The 26,301-nt window shown below is 43.1% G+C and overlaps 1 protein-coding gene across 2 annotated transcripts; it reads left to right on the forward strand.

Moving 5' to 3' along the window:
- The first annotated feature begins 236 nt into the window (after positions 1-236).
- On the forward strand, positions 237-25,833 carry WDR59 (WD repeat domain 59). Of its 2 annotated transcripts, XM_075189278.1 has the most exons (26): positions 237-316; positions 2,956-3,091; positions 4,878-4,963; positions 5,670-5,750; positions 6,587-6,624; positions 7,274-7,362; positions 7,550-7,666; positions 8,676-8,753; positions 9,252-9,408; positions 9,811-9,890; positions 10,656-10,776; positions 10,995-11,122; positions 11,718-11,882; positions 12,454-12,549; positions 13,000-13,156; positions 13,255-13,324; positions 16,468-16,621; positions 17,179-17,235; positions 20,448-20,581; positions 20,719-20,800; positions 21,344-21,456; positions 21,615-21,753; positions 21,832-21,904; positions 22,648-22,771; positions 23,345-23,487; positions 23,924-25,833. In XM_075189278.1, exons 1-26 carry the CDS (start codon positions 276-278, stop codon positions 24,157-24,159), a joined length of 2,895 nt encoding a protein of 964 aa, XP_075045379.1. In that variant the 5' UTR covers positions 237-275; the 3' UTR covers positions 24,160-25,833. The 2 variants fall into 2 exon arrangements, with proteins under 2 accessions (XP_075045379.1, XP_075045380.1); XM_075189279.1 differs by lacking the exon at positions 17,179-17,235.
- The last annotated feature ends 468 nt before the right edge of the window (positions 25,834-26,301 follow it).

Below are 26,301 nucleotides of genomic sequence, written 5' to 3' on the forward strand. Positions count from 1 at the left end.
CCAGGAAAACATGAAAACAAATCACTTTCTTTATTTCCTTTGTGTTATTACCGATACTTAGATATGTATATGTCGTAAGTAAGTGTTTGGAGCATTACACGTGTATTCTATATAAAACATATGATTTTAGTTTGGCTTTATAACAGTGTTTACCAGAGGATCCTTCTTAATTCTGTCCAATGTGACTTATATAAATACCCGTAACTGTGTTATTATGAAACGCGGTTTTGTGCTAGATCTTTACTTTTATTTTTTTGTATCTCCAGGCGACAGCGATGTCCGTGGACTCTCGGGGACAGCTGGCTGTGCTTTCTGGGTGAGTCTCTTCTCCGTATGTATCCATTGAAATACTCCTAATTTAGGGAATGGCATTAGGTGGGTCCCCCCGAATGACAGAGAACTCTCGCATTGGACAACTGATTCTCTGGGTCAGGGAGGTTTTGATGGACCTCTCCTTTAAACTTGTTCTCCTTGCGCTTTGTAATACTGTAATATAATGCAGTGATTCTCAATGCCCCTCAGTCCTACTGGTGAGGGCTGAGGACAGGTATGAGAACCAGTGGTTTAATGTTCGGCTTTTATTTTAAGACACATTCCTGTAATGACCAGACTAAATCCTATCGGGGTGTTGCGGCGAGTGCTGAGGGTCCCTAGGCGCTCCGTTCATGCACGCGTGCTGGGGGTCCTTCTTTTCTAGTCCCTGGACATGTCTCTATTTTAAAATATTGGCTAACAATACTGTACAATTTCTGTTTTTTTGTGTATAAGATGCAGTGTTCATCTGTTGTTGTCATCTGGACTTTGTAATTTAATAATCCTTAAAGATGAGCATTTAAAATACAACAAATGACATTATAATAGTCGGAAATGACTTTAAAATGTCAGCTGATAAAAAAACAAAACACTGCACATTACCTTGAATGACATTTACTTTAATTGTATGAGTAATGTGATTCTTTTGTCTGTATTAAGTCTCAGTGCTGTACAGCCTCGGGGGGTCTCCCACTACTGCAGGGGGACAGTGAGCGTTGCGTCTCCCTGCTAAGTGCGCTGGGACCCCTGTGGTGCAGGGCGCGCAAAATACAGTGTGACCCTCCCCTCCCCTTCTCTTCCAAAAATATCAGTGGGGCTCTTCCTGGCACCCTGGGGTGTTGAGGAATATTAGGACCCCATGTGATCCCAGTATAATGTAAGCAGTCTATAACACCCCGTTCCATTATACAGACCTAGCACATGCCAGTCCCTGGAAGCAGGACGGGGGGCGTGGCCTATTATATCTCTCCCACCTCAAGGATAATCATGTCACCGGTCGGGATAGCTCCTGAAAAATAGGGATTGTCCTACTGATATTGGGACAGTTGGGAGGTGTGCATTATAGTAAAAAAGTAATAATATGTAAATATAATACAGACACATTTATTAAATACAGGTTTTTTTTGGGGGGGGGGGGGGGGTTAAATAAAAACTCCCTTCTTCACCAAATTATTATTTAAAAAAATATCTTGTTCCTGGAATCCAACGGGCAATGTTTCATATTTGCAAGTCAAGGGCGGCGTTTAAAAAATATTGGGTAACCTTATAGTTGAGGGGTCGCTAACACTTATTAATGCACATTTTAGGTGCTAACCAACACATGACAAGTGCATTAAAGATAGTATGAATGGTTTCCTACGTACTTGTGTGTGTAAACGTGCAATACATGGGAAATGCGTTACTATGGCTTCTAAAGCACACTTTATTTTCATGCAGTTTAACACATTTTCCCAGTGCCTGTGTGTGAACGAGGCCCTGACAGATGGGAGTACGTTTGTTTGATCCAGCTGGAGAGATGTCCTAAACATACCTGGACTTTAGGACTCGTTCTCTGAGAAAATGGGTCATACGCATAAAAACTAATATGTGCTTTAGATGGGTTTTAGTGATGCATTTACCAATAACCTATTCTACTGATCTCGCAAATTAAATCGTGAGAAAAAGTTGTGCCGCGTTCTAAAAGTTTAAATGCAGCGTTATCATTTTAGAAAGCGGAGGGCAAGCCAAATCCATGTTGCTTTTTCTGTGTTCAGTGGTCCATTCATATTCCTCATCCATTGGATATTCTGAAGCTCCCACCTATAAATCGCTTAAGTGCCTTTCCTGGGCTAAATAAGATATCGAACAGCTTTTCTTTACAACTTTACAACTATGATTTTCTACTGCAGTGCGTGGTGCTGTTTTGTTTGGCATGGGGGATATGTTAGAATTTATTTAATGTCTTGGTCGGTTTCCTAAGCCTTTTTAATCAGCTTTTCCTTACATAGCGAAGGCAGTGACTGAAGACCTGGGCATCTGTAATAAGTTTAATGCACAATGCGAGGTGCCCAGTGCTGACTCTGCTCCTTGTCCTGGACGTGAGCACTACGCTGAGCTGGTAGAAAACGGACGAGACCCCCCCTCACTCTTTGCCCTAATGACGAATGAATAAATGCAGTCTGTTCTGTGTAAATTGATATTGTAATTAGGGCTTACTGTCCGTTGGGAACATTTGATCAAATAAGTGGGAGAAAAAAAAAACATGAAAATTACAAATTTTCATTTTAGAGTGGATAAAAAACATCAGGGAGTGTAATATCCGCAAATCCTATGCACAATTGTTTTTGTTTTATATATATATATATATATAATGGGCCTTTACCCTCTAGGAATTAGCTTATATAATGCTCTACAAAAATGATGTTAAGTCATTGACTCCTAAACCTGCCATATGAATGACATCTCCCAGAGAGCTCTAACAGAGAAGTTTAAATGTCTCCCTCAGTGCCTCACATGCGACCAGCAAATCCTAAAATATTCTTATCTCGCTCAAAAGTAGGTAATAACAATCTTCTGCTGAGTTCAGGTTTGACGCCTTAGTTATAAAACTTGACTATGTTATGTTAGTCCTCCTTTCATGCCAGTAACTTCTTTCCGCAACAGACGTCGCTTCCTGTACATTGTGAACTTGGAGACCCCCAACGACGGGCACCGGAAAATATCCCGGCAAAGCAAGTGGGACATCGGCACGGTGCAGTGGAACCCCCACGAAAGCTACAACCACTTTTTTGCTGCATCTGTAAGTCGCCCGGGTCCTGTGTAATTGGTATAGACTGGGGCATAGGCCCCCCAGACACCGTCATTACCTCTTCTATAATATAGTGTTTCTAAAGGACTCGCATCTCTCCTTGTCATCAGCCTTTCCCGTTATTATCCTATTGTTCCCTCATTCTGGTCTTAATATTTATTGGCAAACATCAACAATGCTTCACTAATCCCTACTGATTAAACGCCAACGCTTTCTCTGGCGCTAAACGCTAATAAATGGAGCAGGCAGCGTCCAAAAAACTGTATCGCAGTGCAAGCTCTCCTGACCGCAATTACTAGTGGATAAGGGGTCATTGGAACCAAAGACTGCTCACTTTAAGTAGCTGTCTCCCTTGCTGCCCACGTCAGAATCTAGGAATTAGAACTAACTCTACCTCCCCGTTGAAAAGTATGTTCCACATATGTTAAAAAAAACAAGCAAACGAATAAACAACTCTCTCTTTCAGTGTTAGCAGAATAAATATTACTAAAGTGATTTTGCTCTCCAGGTTTCTATGTCTCTTAACACTCATAGTTTTTCCCGAACTCAATGGGCTTCTGTCATCATTCATTCAGGTGGATGTAAGCCATGTCTCGCTACACTGCCGAGACTAACGGATATGGCAGTCCTGGTACTGCCTGTGTATTACTGGGTCATATAGTACACCTGAAGTAAAGGAGCAAGATATGTTGTATTCTCCTTCCCTTTGCAGACTGCAGACCTCTTTAGACATGTCAGGGGTCCTGAATCAGCAGGTAATGGGGCACAAATAATGTTACATAGGGCTGGGAAGGATTTAAGGCCTAGTCTAGAAGGAGGTGCATCTAGTTTAGGACCACTGCAGTAAATTTTAGTATGAAACAGAGAGAAAACAATCCCGCGCTCTGAATATCCCACATTATATATGGTACCAGCTGCTTGGCAATAAGCCAGCGCTCTGTATATCCCATATTGTATATGGTACCAGCTGCGTGGCAATATAAATGCCCATATATGTATAGAAAACAAAAAAACTGTTGTCAGCACTTATCCTTTACACTGCATATCTGTGTGTATCTAGTAAAATGTAAACATGAGGTATTAGTTCATATTTTGATCAAAACATTTAAGCCTGCATCCCAGCGTCAAGGGCACCTCATTATATGCAGGTCCTACACTGACCTATATGCTTTAAACACCATTAAAATGCAGTTAAAATCAGATGCACTCACCTCCCAGGTATAGGGGTTTACATCTAGCAAGGGCTGGCTTGTGAGCCACACCCAAATGTGCCTTAAATAGGCTTGATGGACACCTGCTATGACAATAAGGCAATATTTTGAAACAGAATTTTGGTATGAAGCTGGGTACACATGTATGCAGTTACCGTGCAAGTCGCACAATTCACAACCGTTTGGTCAGATATTGCAAGACTGTGATTCGATTTTATAAACTTCACGATCAGTGATGGAACGATGTCGGGTAAATATGGAAGTGTGTACGCACTCACCACCAGCAGTGTAGGCAGATATCTGTACAGTGTACAGAGTCAGGATCTTTTCAGCTGATGGTTATAAGAGATGAAGATCACAGATCTGACGGTAAATCGTGTAGGTGTGTACACAGGAATCTATATGCTCATCGGGACTTTCAGTCGTTGGTGAAATCATTACAGAAATCACATCTGAAGTAAGATTACAGAGGTGTGTACCCAGGTAAAGCTGGACATGTAAGAGTAATGAAGGGCTTCAGTTTTTTGGTAGCTCTTCTTCCAAGATCACCATTTTCTCTCTTCCAGAGTAACCAGCGGGTGGACCTCTATCAGTGGAAGGATGGTACGGGGGACATCGGATCGTCCCTACAAGGACATACTCGTGTCATCAGGTTTGACATATCCTATTACAATTGGCGCCATCTTGTGGCCACTCTCATGTTACTTGTGAAAGCACAATGCACCCTCTTTACACCACCAGCTTCTAACATAGACCAGACAACGATGATGTCATAAACCATGTGACCTGTAAAGGAATGAATACAAATGTCTGGTAATAAGGTGGCTATTTATAAAGGTTGGGCACTGTGGATGCTATAAGTGGTATTTCCATGCTGTACATTATGACAATATTACAAGTCACCAGGAGAACCATAATACATTGGTCTAATTCTCCGAATACTGAGCTGATTTATAACATCCCTTCTGAATCACCTTCTTTATGCATTGTCACACGGGACGCTGGGTATTTCTACTAAATTAAAGGTTCAGTTCAACATTTAGCAGACTCTTGAGTATTAAGTTCCTCCTCTGATATGGGTTCGGGCCCTCCAGAGTGTAGTATTATATTCACATATACTCACAATACAGCTAGAAAATAATTGATTCTTATACATTATTGTTCACAGCCAATGCTGAAATTATTCTATCCCAGCTTTTATACAGACATCTGCGTGTTAAAATATACATTAAAGTCACTTATGTAATTTATCCGCACAGGAGTAAACACTGACGTGCAGTGTTATTGGTGCAAAATGTTCCCTTTGCATCTGTGCCGTGTATCTTATGGTGAGTGTAACGTGTGTTTCTCCTGTACAGCGATCTGGACTGGTCTGTGTTTGAGCCGGAGGTACTGGTCACCAGCTCTATCGACACGTACATTTACATCTGGGATATCAAGTAAGTATACAGCAGAACCATGTTAGTAAATGGCTGATGCATATGTTGGCGCTATATAAATAAATGGTAATAAATATAATATATAGAGAGAGAGAGAGAGAGAGAGAATCCGATTAGTTCACTACAAAACCCGGTCTTCCCCTCTGTATTTAGTTGCGTTCATGAATGGAATGTTTGGTGCTGATACAATGTAACAGGGACACTATTGCCAGTCCCCGCCCCCTACACACCCACTCACACACACCCTCTTAGAGGCCCTACGGTAGGTTATCTTTAGTACAGTGAGAGTAAAATCCTAATTGCAAATTAATTTACATACATATTATTCTTGATTTTAAAAAAAAAAAATGGTCTGTAAAACTTTCCTCCTCTTCTGCCTTCTACTTCCTACAATATTTCTTTGGCCACTAAATTCGCAACCAGAAGCTGATGATGTCACAGGATGGGTCGCAGGACCTCACTGAGCATGCTCCTGCCAGTACGTGGGATGTTCCCACTCTCATTAATACCCACAAATGTTGATCGCTGCCTAGAAAATGCTAACTTCATGTTGACACGTACAAAGGTCAACTTATACGGCCCTCACTCACATAAGTGCAGCACGTTTGTATACAGTCTGTCCATGCTTTCTGTTATGTAGTTCTGTGTAGATGACAAGTCTGCTTTCACTTCAGTTTGTTTTATTTATTGTCCTTGTTGCATTTTAGTGCACAATAGAAGAAGAAAACAACAATAACAGAAAATACTTTCCTCCTCTGAAAGTATTACAGGCTGAGTAATGTCATTAATTATATTATTCACAACAATTCTCTTTTTCTTTTTTCCCCTACTCTCAGAGACACCAGGAAACCAGCAGTGTCCCTATCCGCTGTAGGTGAGTATTGAAATCCACCCGTCTTGAGATAGATATCATTTTTTTTTTGCATGTATTGTCCGTTGTTTTACAGGTCAGTTAGTCAGTTCTGTTGAATAATTTGTGCTTTATTACTTGACGTCCCCTCACTAACAACAATAAGTGGTTTGGGTGGAGGGAGATGCACCATGGGAAAGGAGATCAGCGATTACAGCTGACAACCGGTAGCTGTATCTGTTGAATGAAGAGAGAGAGCTGGATGTGCTTAATTATTAAAGTTGTAAAAAACAAAAAAACAAAACGAAGGCCTTTGAATTTGAGCTATTTCTCCTCTCTTCTTTGAATTCTATTTGACTGATAAAATGGATATAGTCTCTCCGAACCTTCCGTTGTGCTTTTCTTGTGAAATCAGCAGCCTTTCCTCATCCGCAGGGGCTATTTAGAGTGGTACCAAGGTGGCAGAACTTATATCTGCATTACATCTAACCTCTGCTGCCATTATGTTTGATTTTGATGTTTCCATAATTCACATTGTGTGTTGACACCGCAGCTGAAGACCAGGCTTTGTGTGATTGACATGTCAGGGAATGAGGGTAACAGGGAGAGCTCGATTTAATTGACGGGGCAACCAAAACATGGCGGTGAGGATCATCTTCTTTCTCTTCCACAGCGGGCGCGTCGCAGGTGAAGTGGAACAAAAAGAACGCCAACTGTCTCGCAACCAGTCACGATGGGGACGTGAGGATCTGGGACCGGAGGGTAAGTCAGCAGTGGGTGCAGTAGGTGGATTTCGGGCAGTGAGGTCAGGATGGTGATTGGCTGACCGTCGTGCGCATTTTCCAGCCTGAGATTTCAGACCATGATTTCATTATTGATTAGCTTTTAATATGATGTCTTATCGGCCTGCGAGATCTACGATTAAATACAGTCCACGTCTTTGTTCCAGAAACCCAGCACTGCGGTGGAATACATCGCTGCCCACTTATATAAAATCCACGGACTAGACTGGCATCCAGACAATGAATACATCCTAGCAACCTCCAGCCAGGACAACTCCGTCAAGGTAAGATTCTCAGGAGATGGAATTGTTCTCGTTCTGCCATTGTCATTTAAACACCATTCCAATCCCAAAGTCTTCAGTATTATTATCATTAGTGTGAATAGTGTTATCGGGGATATGGTCACCTCTAAATAGGAGATGGGTTTTCAAAGAGTATCTAAAGATTAGAAGGTTGTGGGAAAGTCTGATTGAGCGTGGTAGGGAATTCCATAAGTGGGGAGCAGCACGGGAGAAGTCTTGTAGGTGGGAGTGAGAGGTGGGTACCAGAGACGGGACAAGGTGCAGGTCAGAGGTAGATCTAAGAGGGCGGAAGGGAGAGTATTTTGATATAAGATGCGAGATGTATGCAGGGGTGGTGTTGTTTAGGGCTTTGTAGGTAAGGGTGAGTAATTTGAATATGATTCTGGAGAACACAGGAAGTCCGTGTAGGGATTTGCAAAGTAGTGCAGCAGATGTGGAGCAGTGAGGGAGGAAGATCAGTCTTGCAGCAGCATTTAGGATGGATTGAAGTGTGGATATACGGGTGTCGGGAATACCAGAGAGCAGGAGGTTGCAGTAGTCAAGGCGGGAAAAGATAAGAGAATGGATAAGAGCTAAGGTAGCATGTTGAGTAAGAAAAGGGCGTATTCTGACAATGTTTTTAAGGTAGTCGAGAGGAACATGTTTTGTGTATTTTTTTTGGGTTGGTGAGGTGCAAGGGCTTTATGATCCATATCCTCTAACAAATCTATTACACAGAATCTTTCCAGATGTCCAATAAATAACTTGGTATCAATAAACACAAACTGTATAAAATGTTGTTCCCGTGTGTCAAGCTTCTGGTCACCGCTGGTGTACAGCAGTGTATAAGATCCGTGTAATATCGGCATACACACCTATCAGCAGGGGCCCCGCTTATTACAGATACTCCTAACCGCTAGGTGCCAGCAGTAAAGGTGTAGACTACGTGGTTTGACCGCTCGAGGGTCCGTTTACACTGGACCCAAACTTGCTGTCCTCTCTCCTCTCTTAGTTCTGGGATTCCCGGCAGCCACGGAAGTTCCTCAGTGTCCTGGCCTGTCAGGTGCCCGTGTGGAAGGCACGTTACACGGTGAGGATTTTCTCGGCATGTCATGGTTACAAATGTCCATTGTCTTTTCTCTCTGTCAATCATCAACCTGGGGCCTGGTCATTATTCGATCATGTTGATGGATTGGTGTTTGGGCCACAGGCATGTGTGTGACCGCTTAATCCCATCCACTTCTGAATAAACCCAATTATGTCCCTAATTCTTCATTATGTCCTGTTAGCTTTAAGATTAGAGACAATTTGTTTTTAAATAATTGATTTGACACATTAGTTGTCTGTGCGACACAACACCGTTTCCTGTGTGAGGAAAAAAACCCATGGCTTCACACAATTATATATTCTGCACCCTTACACCATGTGGTTTATTCGGTGGTCCACAGAGTTCCTCACCAATGTTTTCACTGGCTCTCTTTTCAGAGCTATAATATTTCTACATTTAGCACTTATCTTATTCTAGAATCTCCCCTAGACTTGTGTGCTCAGCCCGGCCAATCAATGCTAACTCGTTTTTGGTTTAAAGCCCTTTAGCAATGGCTTGGTGACGGTCATGGTGCCTCAGCTGCGCAGAGAGAACAGTCTCCTGCTCTGGAACGTCTACGACCTTCACTCCCCGGTCCACATCTTTGTAGGACACGATGACGTTGTGCTCGAGTTCCAGTGGAGAAAGCAGAAGGAAGGTCGGTCTTCTCTTATAAATTATGATGCTGTAGGTGGTTGTTGTCTGCAAGGGAGGAGAATGTGGAGGAGAGCACATGATGTTACTGCAAACCATCTAATTAATTCTATACAGCGCTTTACAGGTTTTATTTAATCATTCAGATCGGTCCTTGGAGCTTACAATCTATATTTTCCCTAGCACTAAGGGTTAATTTTGTCAGAAGCCAATTAACCTACCAGTATGTCTGTGATTATAACCCTCGGTAATTGCCTTTGCTTGTAACCAATCACAACTTTGCTTGTATTCTCTAGCATGCACCAGACAGATAAAAAGCTAACTGCTGATTGGTTGCTTTGATTCTATTGCAGATTTGCATCTTTTGAGCAATGCGGGAAATCGATGAACATTTTTGTACTTTCAGGGTTGAAGGACTACCAGTTGGTGACTTGGTCACGGGACCAGACGCTGCGCATGTGGAGGGTGGACGCCCAGCTGCAGAGAGTAAGATGTTGTTACCAGCGTCTTTATCTTTCCTAGTGTCCGGCAATAACCTCCTTGGCAGGAAACGGTTCTCATTATAGCGCCAGAGTATAATCGCAGTATAATTATACGCGCACTATAATCTGCTGGTTATTCACTGTACATGAAGATGTCAGCGGTCAATCCTGGATTATCCTGCAATATTTGCTTTATGAATGAATCGTTCACGGCTGGATTTCTCAAAGAGGGAAAGTGGAGGTGTTGCCCACGGCAACCAATCAGAGTCTAGCGATCATTTTCTATAATGTTCTAGATAAATGATTGCTAGAATCTGATTGGTTGCTATGGGCAACACCTCCACTTTTCCTTTTTTGAAAGTTTGACAAATCTACCCCATAGTATGAATTGGGAAGGGAATAGGGAACGGAGGGATTGTTGATCTACAGGAGAACCTCCTAGACGCCACAAAACTGTTCTTTTAAGTCTGTACCGCTACTTTCTCGCACCAGTTGCAATCTGGAAACCTGTTTACAGATGATACAGTGTGACTGTAACAGAGGTGTGAATTCATCTAAAGAAAAGATCTTTGTAAATTTGGGCTGAACAGATTCCGAGATCCAGATATCCAATGTGTCTAAAAATGCTGCCCCCAACCTTTAGAAGTTTGATGCACATCAGCCCTGGTTCTTCAGTGACTCTGTCTACAGTGTTTTTAGTGGCCTGGGAACTGGATGGTGTGACTGCAGCTGCGTGATCCCTATGCTTGCTCCCTATGCTCTCTTCCAGTTGTGCGCTAATGACATCATGGACCCAGTTGATGAGCTGATGGATGGAATGTCCTTGATGCCAGAACAAGAGAAGTCCCTGCAACCCCAGGAACAGATGTCTGTCCCGTCAGAAGAGGAGGGTAGGTGACATTATGGAGTCTGCTCCGATTCCAGGTGTTGTGAAACTACAATTCCCAGCATGCCCTGCCAGCTATCGGCTAGCTACTTGCAAAGCATACTGGGGCTTGTAGTTTCACCACACCTGGAGAGCCATAGCCAGTCCCTGCTATAGGGCATGAAGACATTGGAAAAATACATTGTGGTCGTTCATTAGTAAACTTGTTGATTTGTGTGTTAGTTGCATTTGCCGAAGAATCTCCGTCAACGCCGATAATGGTGGGAAATGCGGAGCTTCCCGGCCTCACACAGACACTACAGCAGGAGTTCTCCTTGATAAATGTACATATCCGCAACGTTAACGTGGAGGTGAGTGGTGAGCCGGCGTGTCGGTCGTTGTACAGTGAGCTTACACTCCGATGCTCAGTGTGATCTATGGCAGCAGATCATTTTCATTAGCAGCCCAGTGAGTTCTCCAGTGGTGACCAAATCAGTGTTTTCCCAATCGGCCCCTTTTGTGTCCGCTTTGGAACTGCAAGTCCCAGCAGGCTTTGCCAGGAACAACATCTGTAGAGCCTGATATATACAGGGCGAGCCCCAGCGCAGTTCTTCCTTGGCAGCAAGGGGGCGACACAGAGCAATCCTGCAATTGTCAGAAAACACAGCCGAGGTGCTGGGCGAGAGATAAGCATCTGTTCTATTTTACTAATATAGTTACATTGTTGCCCAAAACGCAAAACCCATGAGCGCCGCACCAATGTAGATCTGGCTATCAGAAAATTACTACAAACGTAGGGTGATAGCAGTATTTAAAACTGATGTTTGGCCGGTTTTTACATCACATGAATGCTCTGTGGGGCTTATTTAACAAGAGGGTGCAATGTGCGGAGGTCTGAGACACGTTGGGTGTCATCGCTGTCTGAGGACGCCTTATACGACTGGTAACTGCCTTCCTTCCCCGCAGATGGACGCCATGAACCGGTGCTGCACGGTGTCCGTACACAGCGGAAATCACTTGGTTCGGATGCTGGTCATGTTCCCAGTTCAGTATCCCAACAACGCAGCTCCCTCCTTCCAGTTCGTCAATCCCACATCCATCACCTCTGCCATGAAAATCAAGCTGCTAAAAGTAAGGAAGTGTCTGCACCTCAAACAATTGTAATCATTATTAAAGTGTGTCCGTGGCCTACATGTGATGGAGGCAGCAGTTTTGGGGGGGCTGAACCTCTGTTCGTAACAAAGCATTCTGTGAAGTCATTGGGGATCAGTGACCTCACCGAAGCATTTGTCATTTAGTGCCTAATGCTTCTATAACATTGCTGGATCTAGGTGAAGTTATATCCTACCCCCCCTTGTCAATATAGATTCATCCCACAAGCTCGTTGTCTGCACTGTGTGTACTTGCCGGATACACTGTAAAATCCTGTTTTTCCTTTTGTAAGGAACAATATTGTCTCTGTTTGCCATTAATGTTGCAGTAATCGTTCTGCAACTACTGATAAAAAAAAAAATCTTGCTTCATTAATAAAATTCTCATCAATCTCTCAGCATTGGGGAGTATTAATACAATTAGGTTGTTTGGCTGTTGGTTGCAGGAACATCTGTTACACTGGGTGGGAGTGGATTTTGGTCATTATATATTTGAGTTGCGAGGGTCTTTGCTGGACTTTGTAGTGTATTTTTAAACTTCTCTCTTCCAGATCTTGCGAGACACGTCTGTACAGAAAGTGAAGCGAAATCAGAGCTGTCTGGAGCCCTGCCTGCGTCAGCTGGTGTCGTGTTTGGAGAGCTTTGTGGTGAGAAGAGGGGGAGAGCGAATAGGAAGCTACTAACTCTGAATTTAGCGGCGGAGCTTCGCGGTTTAGACGTGGAGCTTCGCGGTTTAGACGTGGAGCTTCGCGGTTTAGACGTGGAGCTTCGCGGTTTAGACGTGGAGCTTCGCGGTTTAGACGTGGAGCTTCGCGGTTTAGACGTGGAGCTTCGCGGTTTAGACGTGGAGCTTCGCGGTTTAGACGTGGAGCTTCGCAGTTTAGATGTGGAGCTTCGCAGTTTAGAGTTTGGCCTGAAATGTCCTGCTTTTGTCAAACCTGAAATGTTAAGAGGAGTGAAATCAGGTGTACACCTTCAAAGGCCTATATTTTATTTATTTGTCTTTGCTGTATGTAAGAATGTGGGACTGCTTTGATGGTACATACCTCAGTACATACATACAACTCATACCACCTCCGCATTTTCTTGTCTTCCAGAACCAGGAGTCCAGTCCATCAGGCAATCCCTACACTCTACAAAACCCTGTCACCCCACCAATGCCAACATTCGCCCGGGTACCCAATGCCTATGGCTCTTATCAAGATGCCAACATCCCATTTCCTCGAACGTCTGGTGCCCGCTTCTGTGGTGCAGGTGAGTTCACTGTACTAGCCCTTTGTAACAGCATCAAGAGGAGGATAGTAGACATTATAGCCAAGAGAATGATACCAAACTGTCTCTCGTCTCTCCAGGTTACCTGGTTTATTTCACACGGCCAATGACCATGCACAGAGCCATATCCCCCACAGAACCCACTCCAAGGTCAGTCGCTGAACTAATCCTGAAACTCCCAACTAAATCTAGTTACCTATTCTGTTTCTTGTTTCACCACCCCTCCCGCCCCCGTTGTCTCCTCCCCCTCTAGAATGTGATCTTTCAGGATCCTCTCTACTTCTCCCATCTCCTATCCTCATCTCCTCGTCCTCTTCTAAGTGGTGTCTTCTATTGTTGTTTGCTCTCTTGTTTCAGTATAAATTTGTATTGTGTTGTGTTTGTGTATTGCTGACTGTACGTAATCTGTGGGGCCTGATATATAAAAGATGTTGACTAAGATTTTAGCTGCCTTGTTGCTTCCTTTGCTCCAAATTTTTTCTTTTCTTTTATTGAAGTATGAGTTATACTTCACTTCTTAGTAAAGTGTATGTGTCTTTTTTTCTTTTTGAAGATTGAACTCTATAGATAAGTTCCTGTTCTAGATACATTAAAAACATAATTTATAATTATATTGCCTATCTAATAATTAGGAGGCTCGAAAAATAAATTCTGGAATCCCAATTCGTGTCCCTACCCACATGTTGTGTACTTCTGCTATAGCGAACCCTCTCAGCTGATTAGTGTACTACTGCCACCTACTGTTTACAGCAGAGTGATCAATGACAAGCCAGTGAGGATGAGGGAAAGCTACAGAGACAATCGCAGAAGCTATATGTCGTTCGCTGAAATATTTCAGTAATGACACTGTAAAAAGTGACGCAGACAGGCCTACACTAATACAACGTACTATGTCCTTGTGAAAGCATTGATTAAATATAAATGATTGTGTCCCTTTAGTAAGAAATTGGAACAAAAATGTTGATTAAATATGCACAAACAATCTCATTGTCAGAGTTGACTCCAATGTCATCCATCTTTGTAAGACTCAGATGCAGTTGTCGAAATGCTTACAAATAGGGAATATGTATGTGTGTGTATATATGTGTGTGTGTGTGTGTGTGTATATATACCTGCACCTCATTGAATGAAATATGCAATTTTAAACTGCTGCACAAAAAAACTTTATTTTAAAGCGTCTGCATGAAGATACATTTAAGGTTAACCAAGATATGACAGTGTATGAGAGATGCCTTTCATCATCTTTATCAACTTGATCATGAAAAATTGTGACTTTGTAGCTTAATAAAGAAAAAAAATGTGTTTTTTTTAAAAAAAAATAAAAAAAAAATATATATATATATATATATATATATATATATATATATATATATATATATATAATAAAACTACAAGTGCACCTGGGATCTGTAGTGCACCAGGACCCTCCCCTCCCCTCCCACAAATCACTCTTTTACCCGTTTAGGATTCACTGACATCCAGAGGGGATCCTCACTTTTCTTCCAACTTTCAATTTTGAAAAGATTTGTAAAAATAACCAATGAGAACTTACAACACAAATGACAGAGTGCGCCCTGTCCACTTCCAGTCAATTAGAGTGTGGGAAACCGCTCCGTATTGGTTAGTAGTGACGAGACCCCGTGCATCACTTGCCCTGATATTAATATATAGCACCATCAATGCTGCCCCTCCGTAGAGTCAATGGAGGGCGATTCCGGAGATTTAAATTGAACGCAATCGCTGCTCTGTCAGCAATAAGCACCAATAAATGGTAAAAGAGGCTGAAATGGGCTCTGAGGACAAAGTGCACTTATGACGCCAACAACGCCCAATTCAAAACTAATTTTCTGCCTTACTACATGGCCTCAGTTATTGTGGAACTACAGGTCCCAGCATTCATTTGACAGCCAGTTCTCACAGCAGCATCTCTTTGCATTATAACAACCTTTCAAAAGGTTACGACAGTTTATGGATTTATGTAAGGTTGCATTTTGTCAATAATTAGTGTTTCGTTGGTAAATAAGTTATTCTACACTTATACAATCTTTATGCTGTATGGTTGTCAATGTCCAAAGGTGAATTGGTTCTGTAAACTCAACGATAAGAAATTATTGATGACCTCTTAGTCAGAAAACGTTTATCCTGCACATTAAATCGGCAATTCCCTATGTCTGCTTTATAACTGTTATTTGAAACGAGTACAGGGTAATTCTTGTAACTGCAATGTTTTGGACTATTGCTGCAGGTTCTATGCTAATTGTAATTTGTAATTGTTGGCCAAGTCTACAGGGAAAGAGTGTTAACAGAGCTAGGAAGCATAGCTACATCTACTACATTGTGACTGTATGTGCCAGCATTGGTACTATATGTGAGCTGTATAACAGGCAGGAGCGAGTCATGCCTTCACTGCCTATCCATGGTTAACGGTTTCCCCTCCCCATGCACCCAAGGGAAGCCACTCTGAGATCCTGTAAGGCAGCGGTTGCTGTTTAGTTACCATGAAATCTTTAGCTGTAGGCTACGGCAATTTATTTTGAAAAATAGTTTTTGCTTTTAGTATCAAGTCCAAATATTCAGTATAGTTTAGGTCATCCTGGGCTACTGTGACATAAGCACCTTCGTCATATTTTCATACGTGGGGGCTCCTAGGGGTCCTATTTGCATTCTCTGAAAACCCACCTCTTCAGACAAGCTTATAATATTCCTCTACCACCCTCTTAGTCTCCCTCGGTTACCCTATTACCTCCCTCTACACAGCTAACACAAGACAACAACCCTCTAACCAGCATAGTTGTGAGACTGAGCACACAGCCCACTAAATACTTTGTAACCTTTGCATTCTAGCTGAACAAATATTCGATATGATGTAGTACTTACCCTTATGTATCAAACCATTGTCCCATAGATTGTAAGTTTGTGAGCATGGCCCTCGTACCTCTATGTCTATATGTATTACCCAGTACTGTTTTATTACTGTTTGTTTTGTAAAGCGCTACGGAATCTGCTGGCGCTATATAATGTTGATGATGATTTGTTACATGTGAGGGTAAAATTAAACAGGAGACATGTCCAAGATTTGGCATTCTCTTAAAGTGCCCAGACGTTTATAGGTCTGGTGTGGCTAGCCTTATATTTTCACACAAACTAAGATCACCTTCTGGGTGGAGGAAGCACAAGCTTAGGCAATGCTGGGACTGAGAGATGCAGCTTGAATGTCAATATATAGACATTATGTGATATGCGTCCTCTATATACATGAGTGTCTTACTAACGAGGTGCTAATTCTGTTTCAGATCTCTGTCCGCCCTCTCTGCCTATCACAGCGGGATGCTTGCACCCATGAAAATTCGCACAGAGGCTCAAGGGAACCTGCGGTTGTACAGCGGGAGTCCGACGCGTAGCGAGAAGGAACAAGTGTCCATCAGCTCTTTTTATTACAAGGAGAGGGTATGTGGCTGGTCTTATCCGGGTAGCATTTTTACTGCTGACCAAAGTACTTTAAGATGGAGCTAAAACTTAAATGAACCACTTGTGCAGCAGAAGTGTGGAGTAAAGTCATCTATTCCTTGTAATGAATGATCATCTCTATCTCCCAACCAATGCGTGGCTTCCACAGCAGCATGCGCTGTGTCTGTGTGCGTTATATGACCGCCTGCGGACCGCACCAAGCTCCCCTCACCCAGCTCCCCTCACCCCCCTCTCATCAGCCGAGCTCTGGAGTGTCATTGTGAAGCATTGATCCTGCTGGGAGTTTGATGACCAGGGTTACTAAGCTGATGTTTCCATTGCGATTGATCACATGCGTCAAAAATTAGTAGCCGGCTGCCGTTACATGGATGTTTTGGCACTTTGTACGAGTTCTGCACCAAAACGGCAGGGAAAAGATTCAGTAAAGCTTCCATGGTCAATCAGACAATTTTTAGCTATTTTCTTGCTGATCTTTTTTTTTTGTTTTTCCCCTTCTCTCTTCTCCCCCCTCACTTTCCTTCTCTTCTGATGCGCAGACGTCCCCCCTGTCTGCTCGCCGGCGCTGGTCCATCCAAGTGATTAACGACTTCCCGGTACTGTGCCCTCTGCTAAGTAACCTTCCTGCTCACCTTTGTGGCTTGTCGGGGACCCCAAGAATTAAAACCCTCAGACTCTGTTACCCCTCTGAGTGCAGCAACTCTGCGGATTGCCTGCTGTACCGTATAGGGTGAAGCAGGTCCTTGCTTATATGTAACATGAATTCATTAGTTTGAGCGGTAAATCCTTTACAGCTCCGAACGTTCCAGGAGCAGAAGGAGAAGCGATTCTTTAACTCCTGGCCTCTCAGTGGCGGGTGGAACGAGCTGCCTTGTAGATGGGATGTCTGCATCCAGTACACACATGTACTGCAGTTTGCAGCAGATATTGGCGGTCTGCCGTGTCCTCAGAGTGTGGTGTAGAGATCAGATTTGTTTTTGTTCTTGGGGTCTTTGTGTAATAAGACACCGTAGTGTTTCCCTTACCATCCGTTAATATATCGGGAATGTCACAGTCTTGTGGTGCTTGCAATAAGAGCTTACGCTTCCTTCTGTCCTCTGTAACCCTCAAATATCCATCCTACTCTCTGCTGCTTTTCCTGAGCCCCCCTGTGCTAAGATGCCCCTTCTCTCCTACTCTGCCCCTTCTCTCCTACTCTGCCCCCTGGCTCCAATTTTGTCGCTGTCTTTCTCTCTCCCCTCGTTCTTGGTGCTGCTTCTATCTTGTCCCGCTCTTATTTTTCTATTCTCCACTCTCTGTGCGTGTAAAGTGTCTGACTGGCTCTACCATACCATCGGCACCATCACCGGGTGACGACATGCGGGTTTTGCCAAATGGCGGGGTTCATTTATTATGTTTATCACTGAGAGTGTATTTCTTAATTAGTCACGGTGCATGCCATCCCGGAGCTAATGATGTCATGATAGTTCGGGTGCTGTAAAATGTGTCACCCATGTGTGCTGTGGGTATTTGGGAGTGTTTAAAATTCTAAAATAAATCTTGTTTCTTTGTATCTACAAGAGGTAAGTGCCGATACTTTGGCTACTCTGTTTGTGCAATGGGATTTTTAATTTAAATAAATAAATAACTGCAGTTCATCTTGTAATATTTTTTACTAACATTATATAGCACCATAATAGGGCCAAGGTGCAATTTGCCCAGACACGTAGTGGCCACATTAAAAGACCTGGCCATTCTGCTACTTGGTTTGAGCGGATAGAAGACGTCTGACCTGATTTGGACGTGTTAGCGGGGTAGCATTGGGACACCCAAGTGGAGATGGCAGAGAAGACGGTCCAACACGAGAGGAAAGTTTGGAAGGGAGAGGTAGATTTGGGTGGCATCAGCAGAAAGGTGATATTGGAGGCCAAAAGAGCCATTTAAATCACCAAGAGAAGAGCTTTTGATAGACCTCAGTAGACAGTGGAAGGTTCGTAGACAATGGAAGGTTCGTAGCCAAAGTGATATATTGTCACTAGGACAATATATAAGGAGAGCACTCTACTTTAGTAAGCACTAGGAGCTTGCTTGTGTCGATAGACACCGGGCTGTAACTGTTGCACAAGAAGAGTTTTTTGTGGGTCACAGAAAATCCACGCGTGTAAACATAGAGGAAGTCTTCATAGAAGCCCCTGGGTGAAATTGCCCTTACTAAATTATACTATAAACACAAGTATTTAGACCTACATTTTTGTTGATCTCCAAATTTCAACAGCTCCCCAGATGGTAGGTATCATGTATTGTCAAACAAAGAGAAAAGAAAACAGCCGCTGGTGCATTATCCTTAAAACACGGTTTTATTCCTAAAATCAAACAATACACTACATGTAACACTTAGAAATTAAGTTCCCATTCTCGAGTAAGATCTAGGGGGTAAATGTACAAAGCTGCGAGTCTCTGGCGGGATTGAAAATTGGAGATGTTACCTATAGCAACCAATCAGATTCTAGTTATTTATTTAGTACATTCTACAAAATGATCACTAGAATCTGATTGGTTGCTATAGGCAACATCTCCGATTTTCAAGCCCGCTGGAAACTCTCAGCTTGATACATTTACCCCCTGGTCTCCTACCAGATCCGAGATGTAACAGAGCACAAAGGCGGATTGTAGACAGTTTTTAGCATCTGTAATTTGATTAATAATAAATATTGATTTATGTTAATAAGCTGCTAGCAATATCTAGGTTTATGATAAGGATGCATTGCTGCTATGCACATTGCATTTCCTGTTCTATAGAATGCATATTATATGTTTATGAAGTGATAAACTAGGTAGCTAAAGACAATATATAATATAAGGATCATGTACTCCTTCAATGCATAAAATCTGTTTCAGGAGATCCAAGCGGTGAATACATTTACTTGCCTGTATCTGAAATAAGACTTCATTTTAAAAGCCATTATTAATCAGTTATTACCCTTGAGCAGATTAAATAATAAAAGTAATTTAGACTCTATGGTCGATAATATTAACCATTTGCAGCCAGATATTTTCATTGACACAGTGCCCTGCTTTTTATTTTATCACTTTCCTCCATATTTAATGAGGTCCAAGCCGGACCGTGCCCACATTCCTGGTGGTGTATTAAGGCTCGGAAGATAACTACGTAACGAAGAAACCTGTAGCATTTCCTGATCAATTTCCTGATGGAATTGGTAATTTCCTTATCAAACCATTGCCGTTCAACGGAGCCAGCCCGGATCATAAGCCATGATGCCATCACGCCGCTACACTCGAGCGACCGCATCAGAGGCCAGATCGGCCACACACGTGCGTGCCAATGTTGGATGAGATTCTGTCGTTCGGCGTTCTGGCCGAGCTGCCAAATCTCTTCCAGCGTCACTGGCGGCTGTTAATACGGTTGGAAGATGACCACACCCACGTAGGCCGATGGTTCGATTAATTTTGACCAGGTTACTGTCGGCCAACTTTTACTCTTACCATAATATATTTATAATGTATGTATGTGCGTGTCTATATATAATGTAGAGTTATGTGTACACCGAGTTTGTGCAGTAGGGTCTACGGCTGTGTGTTTGGGAGGAAGGCTCCCTCAAGCACAATGTTGCAGATGCTTAATTTGTTTTGCTGTGTCGACAGTGTTATATGTCCACCAGCTTGCAAGACGTATTACTCCCATTTTTATGTTCTTAGCCCGTCCTCCACCAATTCCATGATGACTCCCCACCTGCGCAGGTTTATAAATGTTCCCCTCTGGCAGAATTCACTCATGTAATGACCCCACCAACTTCTGTGTCTCCCCCAGAAATCTCGTAGATGGAAATCCAAAAGGGAGAGCAGTGACTCCAGCTCTCGACCAATCAAAGCAGCTGGGAAGGTGATAATTCAGGATATCTCGTGTCTGCTGACCGTGCATAAGGCCCTGGGAGAGATGTACATGTGCGTATTCTCATTTCGGCGTGAGCGCGGCTCGCTCTGTGTACACACGGTGTAGCAAAGCGTTATTAATGAAGTCATAGACACATCTGTTACTCTTGTTAGTGTTTGGTTCTTACACGGTTTTTTCCTCTGCTCAGACTGAACTGTGGAGATCTCCAGGAGATGTGTCAGAAGAACGCGGCCTCCGCTTTGAGTGTGGGACGCAGGGACCTGGTGCAGGTGAGTGTCCGCGTCCATCGTAATTCCTGTCCCTGTGGCGCAGCGGCATCTGGTTCTCTGCTTTTGTATTATTGTAATATGGACATTCATTATCCTGCGAGGTTGTAAATGGACGACTCCAGGAGCAGTTGTAAGCAATTGGTCCCATTGACGGTTTTTAACAGGACAATGACACAATTGTTCAAGGATGTGCCAGCATTTTCATGCCAGGTCTCCAAATGTTCTCCTCTCCTCTCTTGGCACGGATACTTCGCCAGTTTCCACGTGGTAATTTTGTACTCCGTCACTTACTGTCGCCCGCTCCCCATGTCATGGCTTCTTGGGGATTAGGGTTAGGCTGTGGTAGGTGTTACAGTTAAGATGTGACTTTGGATCGCGTTAGGATGCCTGATATAGATTGGTTTCAAGCTGGGTGGTAGGTTCAGAGAGAGAGCAATTGCTTGTTCAGTAATTTCTCACCTGCTGACTAGGGAGCAATCGCAGGAGAGCAATTGTCCTAACACTCTGAACGAGCAATCTTAATAACAACATATCTTCTCTCAGGTCTGGGCTCTGGCTGCTGCTGCTAATGACATCTGTCTGACACCCAAGTCTGACCCTGACATGGAGATCCCCTGGGCACGGCACCCGTTTGGCCGCCAGCTGCTGGAATCGCTGTATGTTTCCTCTGTAATCCATTTCTTACAAACTACCTGTATATATTGTGATCTTACTCTTTGTTGTGGTTCAGTACATCTCGTGTTGCAGCAATCACTTCAATTTGTACATTTAATCCCGCTCGTTACGCCACAAATGGTCTCCTCTCTGTCTTCAGACTGGCTCATTACTGCCACTTACACGATGTTCAGACCCTGGCCATGCTGTGCAGTGTGTTCGATGCCAGTCTTCATCCACAAGCCAACGGCATCTCCTCCTGCCACCCTTTCCCTTCACGCTCTACACACAGCCGCTATGTAAGACTTTTATTTAACCCTCTCAGTCCTATTTACCAGTAAAGATGGCGGTACTGATTGTGTACGGTCTCTTTACAGCCCAGCTTCACTTCCTCTGGTTCTGGATCCAGTATGTCCGATCCTGGCTTCTGTAACAGTGGTTGGAACATCGGTAAGAGTCTTCTTATATGCCACATATATAACGCACACCGTATGGTTCTGCAAAGCAAGGCTGGCACGCTGTCAGTCACTCACTGTCTGCGCTGTTAGATAAGCACCCACTAGGCAAAGGAGTGAAAAAGAGCATCTATGTATAAACAAATGTCAAATAATTACTTTAAATGTCCCGTACACTAAAGCATCAGAGATATTTTCTATCATATTAAGAAAATAATGCCGTCAGTAAGCAGTAAGCAGTGTGCAATTACATTGATAACAAAATGAAATGCCGGCTGTGAATAGAGACTGTGAAGTTGGCCATTTTGTGGGAACCCCCTTTTTGTTCACTAGGAACCAGTGACAGGCTGTATTCATCCCACAAAATGACTGCCTCCACTTTGTTTAGTGGCTTTTATAGCTCCAACAAAATGGCTGCCCCCTTGTACACTTCAACAGCTCCAACAAAATGGCTGCCGCCACTTTGTTTAGTGGCTTGTATAGCTCCAACAAAATGGCTGCCCCCTTGTACACTTCAACAGCTCCAACAAAATGGCTGCCGCCACTTTGCGTAGTGATTGGTAAATTTTAACAGCTCTTCCCCTAGACAACATTGCATTTGTGTCACCTAATGCAAACCACATTCTAGCACCATATCACTGACTTAGGCCTGTTGGTATGACAGAAAAATCGGCGTTTTTCCAAGCGTGTTGTCTAGCCTGTACAGTGCCAGATCCCATCTCTGTTGTCTTCTCACAGGGAGTCAAGACATGGACCACGGAGTTCCCTGGGGAGATGCTTCTCCTGATGAATACCGATACAGTAATATCAATTACGTGGATCCTCGGGAGCGTGAGAGAGAGCAGCATGACAAGAATAAAAGGTAACTGTCAGCTGAGAGAGCAGAGGGCAGGGGTTGGAGAGCTGAATGGTACTGAGGTATCACTGCCTGAGCCGTGGGTCAGAGGTCAAATGTCACACAAGACCGAAATCAGCGCATGCTACCATGGGGCACAAAGCCTTGTACCTTTGTTTCTTCATAAGCAGACATTGCATAGAATACAAGTGGCAACAGCTGCTGTGAGTCAGTGAGTGATTCATATATTAGTGTTTTATTATCAAAAGCAGCAGAATGGGGTATTAACAGGGTCAGGGGATTCACTGCTGTAAATACTGTGGCCACGGCTTGCTGCCTTTTCAGAAGGAGACTGTATAAATCAACCACATAGTGCATTTCTACACAGCAAGTGTGGCAAGCTGTCAGTCACTCAGTGTCTATTCTGTTAGAGAAGCCCCTCCCTCCTAGCATGGCAACAGAAGAGTTAGAGAGCATGGTTGGTATATTTAGTTAAGTATAATCACTTATTTCAGGTATATTATTCGGTTCAGTAACCTCTGTTTTGCCTGCTCACTTGTTATCCATCATTTTACAGTCACAATTCTGGTCTTTCTACAGGATTTTGGACCCAGTGAACGTTCAGCAGTTTGATGACTTTAAGAAGTGTTATGGGGAGATTTTGTATCGCTGGGGACTGCAAGAAAAACGAGCTGAGGTCCTCAAATTTGTCTCCTGTCCCCCTGAGCCTCATCGAGGGATCGGTGAGTAATATTTCCGCAGTAAGGGGAGTTTGTGTTGCCTATAATTGGAGAGGATCTCCATCTTCTGACGTGTGATAATTACAGGGAGTTATAGACGTGGATAGTCTATATACCTGAATAACTTGTGGCCAAAGTCACAGAGTCTTAGTTTTGTCTTAGAATTTTGTCTTTACAAATTACAGTTTAGAGCCACAAACACTGAGAACACGTTAACTGTTGGTAATTCCAAATGGACACGTTTTGACTGTCATTTTTTTATACCACTATTCAAAAGGCCAATTAGACTTGAATCTGGTTTTCACTGTAAACCTCTCCAGTTCCCTGTAACGGCCCAACAAATGTCTCTAGATATATTGGTTAGAGAGTAATGCTAGACAAATCACATTTGGAATATCTTGTGATTAGATTAGTCCATGTCCCTCTTTTCTTCCATCAGAATTTGGGGTCTACTGCAGCCACTGCCGCAGCGAGGTTCGAGGAACGCAGTGCGCTATCTGTAAGGGGTTCACCTTCCAGTGTGCCATCTGCCACGTAGCTGTCCGGGGCTCCTCCAACTTCTGCTTGAGCTGCGGGCACGGCGGGCACACGGCGCACATGCTGGAATGGTTCAGCATGCAAGAGGTCTGTCCTACCGGCTGCGGCTGCCACTGCCTCCTGGAGAGTACCTTCTGATCATCCGAGGACCCACCTCCGGCTACCACTGCCTCCTGGAGAGTACCTTCTGATCATCCGAGGACCCACCTCCAGCTGCCACTGCTTGCTGGAGAGTACCTTCTGATCATCCGAGGACCCACCTCTGGCTACCATTGCCTCCTGGAGAGTACCTTCTGATCATCCGAGGACCCACCTCCAGCTGCCACTGCCTGCTGGAGAGTACCTTCTGATCATCCGAGGACCCACCTCCGGCTGCGGCTGCCTCCTGGAGAGTAGCTTCTGATCATCCGAGGACCCACCTCCGGCTGCTTTATACAGGATGCACGTCAGTATTTGTGGACCCTCCGTGCGGATTCGGATTGACCCATATAACAGGTTGGGGGGGGGGGGACCACCTATAAACTGCTGAGAGCAGGACTACTTATCAGAACGGCGGTGTTTGCCTCAGACTGTTCTTATGGGGGCTGCTATTCCATGAGTACTGCGAAGATTCATATATATACAACGTAAGAGTACAGGGCACGTACCTTGGAAGTTCGGAATTGATATTAGATATTCATCTACACGTTCAATGAAACACAGCCCATTTAGAACAATGGTTTTAGGAGTATTCAAGAATTGCCTTCTCTGCTACGTAATGCACAGCTCTGCTTATTACCTAGCCCACTCTTCTGTCTGCTTTTGTAACCTGACGCCTTTTATCGCTCTGGATGTGGGAGGGGCTGGAATTTCGCCACTTTAGAAACCGCCATCATTATAAAGAGAAAACACTTACTACTTATGCGTGTGGACGTTCCTGTACTTACCAAGAAATACCTTTGAGGGAGAGTTTGGCTGTGAGTGGGGACTAAATGCCCCCAGTTTTGATGCTTTTGTCCTGTTTGCTTTTACTATAAGCTTCGCTGGATTTACACTCTATGCAGCCTCTCGGCATATGTTTGAATGTTTATATCAAATACCTAACACTATAAATGTGTTGTTTTAAGGTGTTCCTGTCAACCACAAACACAGTGGAGCCACCAAAATGCAGCCATCAGTTGTCTAGGAACTAGTGATGTCACTAGCACCGAGCGATTTGATTGGCTGCATTCACACAGATGTTGGATACAGCCCACAAAATGGCCACCTTCACGTAGGCGACAAACACACTTTAATACCTACCTCATTCCCTTGTTCAACTCCTTGGTAGTCTGAAACTTGACAATAAACATTCTGAAATTTCTGGATATACGTTGAGGTTGGAGCTGTTCCTCACAATAATGCTGCTGGAGTGTTTCAGTCACACCTAAAAAAAAAAAATTACGATTAAACAACGTGTTCCTGGTACAAGTGTTTCTGTGACAACAGCGAATGTCGGGTGTGGAAATGAGAGATCGTCTGAGCATAAAGTTCGGAGCGTTCAGCTACGCTGACGGACGTTTGAAATCAGATGCAAGAAAGCTGCATAATCCAGTTGACCAATCGGAGACTTGCTTTCATTTCCTAAACTGTACTACAAGAATGGCAGAATTTGGTTGGTTGCTATGGGTGACGGCCACTTTTTGTTCCATTTCAGACATGGTTCCAGTGCGTTCCGCCATTGTATTAAACATTGCCGTGTTATAGAGGCCTAATGGCATGAAGGTGAAAATGTTACAGAAATGATTTATTTAAAATGTTTAAATGTGAAAAATAAAAAAATGAAGTCATACAGTTCTGTCTAATTATTTTGATTCCTTCAACATGAAACAAATCATCTGTGGGAAAATCGCAATTAGAACAATTATTTTATAAGGTGGGCAGAATATATTCTGTAAAATTTATATATATATATATATATATATATATATATATATATATATATATATATATATATATATATATACACACCAAATGTGTCAAATTTATTATATATATATATATATATATATATATATATATATATATATATATATATATATATATATATATATATATATATATATATATATATATATATATATATATATATAATAAATTTGACACATTTGGTGTCTTGTGTAGAGTACATTTGGACTCTCAGGGAAGTTTTGTTGAGATGATGAAATATCTTGGTAATTTAGATGGCATTTCTCCCAGTAGTATCTGTGTTTAGTGGGACGTTCTGCTTGTTTTATGGCAATATCAGTGGTGAAGGTAGGG

This window comes from Mixophyes fleayi, chromosome 10 (genome assembly GCF_038048845.1).
Source record: "Mixophyes fleayi isolate aMixFle1 chromosome 10, aMixFle1.hap1, whole genome shotgun sequence".
Lineage (NCBI taxonomy): Eukaryota > Metazoa > Chordata > Amphibia > Anura > Limnodynastidae > Mixophyes > Mixophyes fleayi.